At 33.4% G+C, this 9,713-nt stretch overlaps 2 protein-coding genes across 2 annotated transcripts; both read right to left on the bottom strand.

Moving 5' to 3' along the window:
- Positions 1-261: 261 nt before the first annotated feature.
- On the bottom strand, positions 262-3,250 carry LOC111879699 (probable 1-acylglycerol-3-phosphate O-acyltransferase). The gene is made up of 9 exons (XM_023876160.3): positions 2,777-3,250; positions 2,111-2,347; positions 1,947-1,993; positions 1,653-1,771; positions 1,413-1,573; positions 1,228-1,328; positions 1,031-1,130; positions 629-752; positions 262-515 (listed from the first exon to the last, which is right to left on the bottom strand). The coding sequence occupies exons 1-9, from the start codon at positions 2,998-3,000 to the stop codon at positions 390-392; spliced, it is 1,239 nt and encodes a 412-aa protein (XP_023731928.1). The 5' UTR covers positions 3,001-3,250; the 3' UTR covers positions 262-389.
- A 4,302-nt stretch (positions 3,251-7,552) lies between these two features.
- On the bottom strand, positions 7,553-8,942 carry LOC111879698 (V-type proton ATPase 16 kDa proteolipid subunit). The gene is made up of 3 exons (XM_023876159.3): positions 8,735-8,942; positions 8,241-8,526; positions 7,553-7,936 (listed from the first exon to the last, which is right to left on the bottom strand). The coding sequence occupies exons 1-3, from the start codon at positions 8,811-8,813 to the stop codon at positions 7,804-7,806; spliced, it is 498 nt and encodes a 165-aa protein (XP_023731927.1). The 5' UTR covers positions 8,814-8,942; the 3' UTR covers positions 7,553-7,803.
- Between the last annotated feature and the right edge of the window lie 771 nt (positions 8,943-9,713).

Below are 9,713 nucleotides of genomic sequence, written 5' to 3'. Positions count from 1 at the left end.
GTATATATGTGAGTTTATAGGTTTTATAAGAGAATACATGTCATGTGAAGTTTTACAAGGACATAGACGTAATTATAAAAACTTATAAGGGACATAAACGAAATTCTCCCTTAAAAGTAATACACTAAGTCAACTTTTTTTTTTTGCTTTTTTTACTTCACCCATTAAATCATTCTATCCGGATCAAGTAAAAAACAAACAACCATGTATAGTTGTCAAGATTAAGAGCTTAACTCATCAAGACTAATAACTCAAAAAAAATAAAATAAATAAACAACCCATTACTTTTGTGCCAATACATATTCAATCAAATTATAAGCTATAATACAAGTGTTGTATTGAGTTTGTGTTGCATATAATTAAGGTATTAACAAGGTCAAATTGGTAAATTAGACAGATATAACACCTTCTTCTAGAGGATAGTTAGCCATATCTGGAGACAGAAATCTCCTGCAAGCATGCAATACTGATGAGTGAAAGCCCTTTGCATTATCCAGAAACACAAAGTGACCAGCCTGCAAATCATAATCAAATATATAAATACCATAAAAAAATATATTTCTATTAAAATATATAAAAAAAATAATAATAACATCCATTTGTGTCAACACATAAGGAAAATAGAAACCTGTGGGACCCGTATAATTTCACACGGGACATTCATATTCTTCCGTGCTGCCTCCGCCCCCTTGTAATCCATCCAATCCTGGAAACCGTATATAAACGTCGTTGGCACTTTCCACTCTGAAGATCTGCAGCCAAAACAAAATAATAAATGTCATTTTTACCCTCGATTGGTGGTGGCGGGTGTACTAAGCCAAACCAAGAAAAAGGGTAAAATGGTCATTTACATATCATATTCAGACATTTCATTTGGTCTGAAAGAGAAACAAATGTTTCTTTTTTTCTTTTTTCACATTAAGTCTTGTATAGACTATAGATAAAGTGGCTGAATGGATAATGACCATTTTACCCTTGTTTGTGTGTATTAAGTTCATCAAGTCAGAAAGAAACACACACACACACGGACCTTTGTAATAGAGGGCTCCGAGCAAACGCCCCAAATGAAAAAATATGCTTCAAACAGAGCTCTCCACTGGCCTTTGCAGCCAAAGTATGGTACACATAATCTTCAATAAAAACATTAATAATTACTAAATATTAATATATATTTATTCCAAAATATTTTAATATGTCAAAATGGTAATTTGGTCAATTTTCGATTACCTGTGAGTAATGCAGACTCTTGCTCAGCCAACCCTTCACCTTCACCAAATCTTGCACTTGTGTATTTACGGACTAAATTTGGACCAAATGGCCCTAAGCCTCTGAAAATAAAAAATATAAAAAGAAATTAAAGAAGTATCAAGAAAAGAAAATGACAAATAAAAAAAAAAGAAAAAGATATTTACCTCACAACCTTCATTGGAGTAAAATTAGACTCCCATAAATGATTCAAAACAGCTCCTTTCCATGTTGCTTGGAATTTTGTAAGTCTTTCTGATTTATGTTCGGTTTCTGATGTAAATCCAGCGGGTCCCACCAAAATCAGATGTTGTACGTGCTCCGGGTGCTTTTAATATTTTCAATAATCAGTAAAAAAAAAAAGTATATTTTGTTTTTTATTGGTATATATCAGTAAGAAAACTTACTTTGAGAGCATATTTGGATGCAATGTATCCTCCAAACGAGTGCCCAAGCAAAACAAAGTTGCTGAGGTTTTTGGCCTTTCGCCATTCCTCAAAGGAATCAACAAACCAAGCTTCAGTTTCTACAATAGAAAAAAATATCTTACTTAATGACCATTTTACCCTTAATGTAGAAAAAACTTATATGTGGGTGTTTCCATGTAGAAATAATAACTTAATAGAGAAAGTAGGGAAAGAATAACTTATCCGAATAGCTATTCATGGAAAAGAAAAGTAATAGGCTAATAAAAACCTAACCTTCTGTACTTGTGCAAGTGAAATCAGGCCTGCTAGATGCACCCCAACTGCCATACAAGAAACAAAACTGCAATAAATAAGCTAGAAAATTGAAACTATATAGAAGAAAATGAATCCCTACAATAATGTGCAGAATTTGGTCAAAGATTATGTGAAGAACTGACCCTAGCTGATCGATTGCAATCACTCTGAAGTGTTTGGCAAGAGTGTCGAAATTTTTAAAAAAGAAACCTTGAGAAGCTGCATATCCATGCACCATTACAAGAGTAGGAGAATCCTGTTTGCTGTCAAAGGTGATGGTGTTGATGAATCTTGATTCATTGCTAGCAGAACGAAACCACCTGACCTTAGATCCTGGTGGGCCAGATCCGATATCAACCAGCTCTTGAGTATATGGTGTCCTGGTATTGAATCGAGCACAAAGGACAACAGCTACATTACATTACTATCGATACTAAGAACTTGCAGATTCATAAAATGGTTCCTTTTCACAATTCAGATTGTATACTGTTGGATAAATAGAGATACACTTGCACTACTCATGTTTTGTCAGTAAATACTTAACCAAAGAATGTCTGAGATTAGAACTCAAGCTTCCATTGTTGGAGATATGTGAATTTGCAGACTTTTTTTTTGCTTATAAACTGATCTCCCAGTTTACACTCAAGCAAAGGCTGCACACTCGCCAATGGATCTAATTTAATTGAGATACTAACTACTACAATTTAGGTATTCTATTCCAGGACGAGGGATGATTCAGAAGTAAAACATACCAAGAGAAATTTTACAATTTTGATACGTGAATGATAACAATAAAGAGGGAGAATTACTTGACAAGAGATAGAAGGCGTTTTTCAGCGGATATAATGTGATCCGTAGATGTGGGAATCCAACGAAGGGCAGAAGGCCATAGCGATTTCTTCGTTGTTGACGTTGAAGTTACAGTGGCGGCTGTTGCCGTTGCGGTTGCCGGCGCAGATGAGTTCAATTCCTGCGCCATAGCCTTGCCCAGAGAACTCGACTCCGCACGTCTCAGACCAAGTCTAAAGCTCATAAACTGGTTTCTGTTAACTGTTCTCGCTTAACCGATTGGTTTCCGAAACAGGAATTGAAACGAAGATCGGAAAAAGGCAATCTTTCGTCGGAATTGAAATACAAGTGAGGAGGATGGACAGGTTTGCCGGCCGCCCACGTCAATGGCGGTTGAGAGCGATCTGATTTTGACTATAATCTCTAGAAAAGGAAGGGGAAACGAATCCGAACTTCTGCACTAAAATTTTAGTAAAAAGAAAGGCATATTCTTGGAAAAGACGTAAGCGCTTATTCTGATACGAATCAAACTAATTATTATTTTAAGTTACAATAATACAGTATTTTTTTTATAACACAAAAGTATAATATAAAGTGAAATTTATATTATTCATCCAACCATGTTTTTTTTAAGGGCGGAATCAAGCTAGAAGGTGCTAGAAAAGTTACAACATATAGATAACTACCAATTTAAAGAATTAAACATCTATCTATATTTCAATTAATTGAAAAAGATTAATTGAATTTTATCGGCCTTATTCGTTGGGTTGCTCTTGAAACTCTAAAACTCTTGAAAACTAAAGCCGCAAGTCACACTAAATGGTATCTATAAAACATGTAGATGCATTTTGCGATATAGAACCTTCGCTACACATTCGCAAGAATACTTTATTTTCGTGTGATTAATTTAAATTGGTTTCAACCGATGACGAATTTAGGCGTCTCTTGGGGGTGCCGGACCACCGCTCAATTTTCCGCTGCAGTGTATTTTTTTTTTCTATTAAGGTGCAACCACTAAAAAAATATGTGCACTTACCTATGCAAGGTGCAACTACATCAAAAGTTCTTGCATCTGTCACTATTTCAAGCATCTCCATCAAACAGTAACTACTGAGTATATGCAAGAAAATAATTTTCACACATTCTTGGCGTTTCGTTCAATCATTCATAGTTTCGTTCAATCCTTCATAATATAAAGCTTCGTGCGGTTCTACATATAAAGTTATTTAAGGATTAGATATAATATTTCTTTAAGTGTTTGTGTGATTGTTAGTCTTTTTCCACTTGTTGGTGATTTATGAAGTCGTTGTATACAACAACCTATTTCAAATAAGTCATTCTAATATTCTATCTTTGGTTTATTAAAAATAAATATATCATTACTTCCAACATAGATATTGAGAAAAACAAACAATCAACTTAAAAAAATCTCAAAAGGATCACAAATAACATGTTGAGATATATGAAACTTATGATAAGTCAATAAACACGTTCCCGACCACGGAGACATATGCTTGAGAAAGCAAACAAGGAGTTTAGAAAGATCCCAAAATACGGATATGAAATTGTTCAATAGTTAGATATACACACCCCATGACATGAAGATATCACAATAACCACATTCTTAAATGAAATCATTTACAACAATATTGCACAACACTCATCCATAATGCAAATAAGTATTTGAGGCATTATGAGTGTTCAATATAAGATTTCAAGTCTCTGACAATGACAATATCAATAGCTTATCCATTTTTTAAATATATATGGTAGTTAGTTAGAGGTGAAGAGGCATATTGTTATGTAGACTCTGAAAGAGTATATTTTTAGTTATATTATCATTAGACTATCCATTTGACTAGTTATATGTAATGTTATGTAACAATTCATTCTATAACAATCTATCCTATATTGAAATAAAAGGTAACATGTTAATGTAACTACACAACATACTTGTTTATTGCTTAATAATGAACCACAATCAATGGCGGAGTAAGAAATTTTGATATGGGGATACAAACATTGTCAATATATCTTTTATGTAGTTATCATATCTCGAGCATTAAAAAACATTATACAATCTTTTAGTTGGTGGTACAATAACATAGAGCATGCTTACAAATTATTTTCTTATATATAAAACAATTTTTTTCAGGGATGTTGTAGTATCCCCAACGCACCATATAGCTCTGCTGCTGCCACCAATGCATGCATACTAGGGAACAAGAACATCACATTAGCACATACTATATAACAACATATTTGTTATTGTTTTTTGAGCATGTTCTTTTGCAATTTTGTTGCCTAATGGGTAATCTTTGCAACATTATGATTTTTCCATGTTTCCTTATGGGTTTATATTTTCCTTTTTGCTACTTAGGGGCATTCTTGTGGCGTTCTTTTTCAATGGATGAAACCTTGATGACACTTAGTGGGTATTCATTATAGTATTTGTCATTAGCCATAATAATAAAAAGAAATAGGCAAGTTGAGGACTAGAAAACAGCTAACAAAGATATGATAGAGATATGACAGGGAAGAAACACAACAAGAATGACATAAATGAAAGCAATTATTTGTTCCCTTAAGAAGTTAATTCACATAGGAGACAAAAGGGGAACTAAACATTTGGCTAGAGGGGAGTGTATCATTTCTGTCATATATTTTTGCCTCACACATTAGCATCACCTCAATTTTATCATATTTTCATGCTTTCTTGCCACATACAGTGAGTGGTCACCATGACATGTATTAATTAATTATTTAATTTTTTAAATAATTCAATTTAAATAAAAAACTTAAACTTCATTAATTCAAACTAAAAATGCATAACAAGAAAATAAAAAGCTAAAAACTAAAAAAAAAAAAAAAAAAGCATAACATTAAATAAAAGAAACCTAAAAAACAACCCAATATACGCTTAAAAAAATCTAAATGTTATATTTTTTATCCTAATTTTGATTTTAACTGCTAAAGGCAATTCATGCACCTCCCTACTCCCTAATGTAGTGACTTGGGTCTTACACCCTAGTGCAGTGACTTTTCATATGCTCTCTTTATGTAGAGAAATCTAAAAATTTATCTATTCTTGTATTCAGACCCTTAATCTTTGCCCCTGTCGCTTTTTCAACTTATCTGGAAATCTGGATTAACCTGTGTCTTTGCATTTCGTTTCGTCCCTTCCCGATGGGGGAAGGCAATGTAATTTAAATGGTATCATCATCGTGGAGGTCAATTCCAACACAATCATCTAATGTAGTGTAATCGGATTCCAATGTTTTTGACCGTTTTGAACCACCGTTGACCGACATGTTGTTTGGATGTTTTTACTCGTTTTCGATTTTTCATTATCTTTCACAAAATTTGAAAACTCAATAAATTTGAGAATGCTTCTTGTTTTCTTTTTGGTACACTTTTAACGCTTTATTGAAAATAACGTCATCACTTTCTGTGTTATGCTATTGATGTTTCATGTTATACAAACCGTTTAACAACATGACTTCCTTGTTTGTCTTTCCCTATTTCAAGTACACTTGGTCTTTGGTACGATATTGCTTCATTTCTTTGTGGAAACAGTTAAGAACTCGCCTCTAAAAATAATCATGTTTTTTGTCGTTGCCCATTTTCACATCCGCGGATATATATATCGACCCATTAATGTGTTAATGCCATCACTTCTACTGGTTCCCAAGGTTTAGTTAGGGCCTTCCATTTTATTTTAGGTACTTCGTCATGTTGAGTGAACGTATTCGAGTTTGGAATTGCCATAACGATAGATGAATGTTGAATAGATTGGTCGATCAAATGAAAGTATAGTTCCCGGTCTTCTGAATGCCGAATTTGCTCAAAATCCCGAGTACCAGACCCATTTAGAGGGAGTATGGTACCAGTACCGATACCAACCTTGGTACCGGTACTCGATACTAGTACCGAGGGGTAAAATGGTCAAGTTGATTGTTAAGGGGCAAATATCTTTAATAAATGGAAAAATTAGTAGAAAAGGTCAAATAAATGAAAATAGGAATGAAGCACATTGTGATAGTTTGTGTGGTTTGTTCGGAAAATGAAAACGTCTTTTTGTATGCTTTTTTTATATTATTGCTCATTTTGTAGTTATGTTGCTATATTAGAAAATATTTTTTTGCTTTTATAGTTTTGTATGCTTTTGTATTTGTAGTTTTGTATGCTTCTTTAGACAAAAGCAACATATCCTTAAAACTTTAGAAGACATGAGAATTGAGATATTAATATGCCAAGGTTTTGATTTTTTGGAAAAATTTGCTCATTTTCATAATTCATATATATAACTCATAATAGAATTCCTTTTAGAACATTACTCAATGTCATAAGGATATAATGCATGCGTATCAAATGTGTTTACATTGAAATCTTAACAACATAGTATGGATATTATGGTATATAAGAATATACAAATTTAATGGTGCGTATGCTTACAATCTAGGAACACTGTTAACAAGGGCGATCGCTTTATTGTTTCTTTAAGGCATTCAAAGCATGGCATGTGTTACACATGAATTTTATATTTTAATTATTCATACAATTTGAGGCGTATTTATACTTTTGGACTATGTGTAATGTGGAAAAACGATGCCAACTACCAAGAACAATCTAAGTGAAGTAAAAATTCTCACAAATATATTGAATCTTTTTTAGGTTGCTTATTCCATGGTTCTCATCAACATTATTTGGGGTCCTCTGACTGAAATAATACCATACCAAAACATTATGAATATCTTTTTCAAAATCAAGCAAATCAAATACAACGAAAGCATACATATCCCAACATGTTGTTTGCAAATAAATAAATAATACGAGTAATGAGAGTATGAGACATCTTTATTATAGTGAAAACCCACAATCTACCCTACACCCTACCCCCTCAACACACATATCATCACCATTTACCACCCACAAATTATGAAAAAACGACATAACTACAGCTTCAACTCTCCTCAAAATGAAAGATCAAAAAAACACATAAGTTATAGCTGTAGAACACACGATTATGCCACTGAATGAATACCTTCTAATCTGCTCTGGATTGACCAGCACGAGAAGAAAGAATGATGCCAACAATGAGACCATACAGAGCAAGAGCTTCAGCAAAAATGAGGATCAGGATCATCCCAACAAATAGTTTTGGTTGTTGTGCATTGGCTCTGAAGAAACAAATTAAAGTTAGCAACAGTTCAAGAAACTATAGATGAATGAAGGGTTGTAGTCTTGTTGCAGTTGCAATGTATGAAAACAAGAACTTGAACAAAAAATCAAAATCTTGGAACTTGAACTGTATATAACGGTAAAGATTTTAGGTTATGAGACACTGAATTAATCTTAATGGATTCATGATAAAGCATATTCATGTTATCTTACAGATTACCATGTGCATACTGATCTGAAATGTGGAAAATATAGGTTTGAAGTAACAGAGATGTAGAGAATGAGAGAGTGAAGGAAAATTACCTAACACCAGCATCACCGACGATTCCGATAGCCATACCAGCAGAAAGACCAGCAAGGCCACAAGCAAGACCGGAGGAAAGATGAGCATACCCATCGAAAAGGTAATAGGATTTAGCCTTAGGGTTAATTCCAGTACTGATAATCACAGCGATAATCAAACCGTAAATACCCAACACTCCAGCCATAACAACTGGCACAATAGACTTCATCACGAGCTCTGGCCTCATCACTCCCATAGACGCCACTCCAACACCGCTCTTCGCCGTCCCGTACGCCGCCCCCATACCTACATAACAAAGTCAAATGATATAAAAAAGGAGCACTTGAATCGTGGATCGATGTTTTTGATTTCGAATGTCAACGTTATAGCTTAGAACGCCAAAGATCGATGTTAATAGATCGGCGTTAAACAGGATCATCACGTGTGTAGATTGATATCGGTTAATTAGATCGAATTTGGAATTCAGTGGATCTAGAAAAGCGATAAAACTTACAGGAGAAGACTAACGCGGCCGCGGCACCGAGAAAGCCGAAGAACGGAGCCGTTTCATCGCCGGAGAATGTTGAAGACATGATCGGTTGATTACGATCAAGTTTAGGGTTTATATTTTGCAGAGAAATTGATCGGATCTGAGGATCGAGAGAGGGAGAGAAAGAGCGAAAGGGGAGATGACGTTATATATGTTAGTTGAATTGTATGGCCCTGTTTAGTCGTGGACGGGTTATGCCTCGGAGTGTGATTCATGTTCGAGTGTATCGGAAAATTTAAATAATTTAATTACTATAAAAGAAATGGCCAAATTTCCAAAATATACTAAAATCACTTATATATGTCCAAATTTCACAATACGTCTAAAAACTCATATTTTTATTTAAAAAAAATAATAACAATAATAAACAAATAAATACTCTTTTTGGTTTATTTTACATTTGTATTTGAACCCAAACTTTATAATATGCTTACACAAAACATATTTATTTATTTCATAAATACTCAACTCATTTATAGAGTATTTCGATACATCTTAAAAGGTCATATTTGCATAGAAATCAAAGTTTGAGTTATTTACTTCATTCATATGCCAAAATCTTATGTTATTATTTCATTATATATATAACTCATTTTTATACAAAAAATACTTTTACATAACTCACAGAAACCATTGAAATCATTCAAACATACAAAACCAAAATATGATGCTTTAAGCTTCACTATTTTAACCCAACTCAAAACCATTTAATTTTTATACAAGAAATATTTTATAAACCGACTTGAAGTCATAAAATCAAGTAATCATAGGTTGTATGTACATTTTTCTTAATCTAGGGTTGAACAACGTTTTTCGTGTATTATAGTGTTATATTTAGTCTTTTTGTGACACATGCATGCATGGATTGTTTTATGGAATACTAAGAACATATATTATACATTTGAAAGTCCGTAGGATATACTTTGTATGAATTTATATATAC

The sequence above is a fragment of the Lactuca sativa genome, chromosome 5 (genome assembly GCF_002870075.4).
Source record: "Lactuca sativa cultivar Salinas chromosome 5, Lsat_Salinas_v11, whole genome shotgun sequence".
Taxonomy (NCBI): domain Eukaryota; kingdom Viridiplantae; phylum Streptophyta; class Magnoliopsida; order Asterales; family Asteraceae; genus Lactuca; species Lactuca sativa.
Note: the sequence above shows the minus strand (reverse complement) of the source record. Positions and strands in the feature narration are given on the sequence as shown.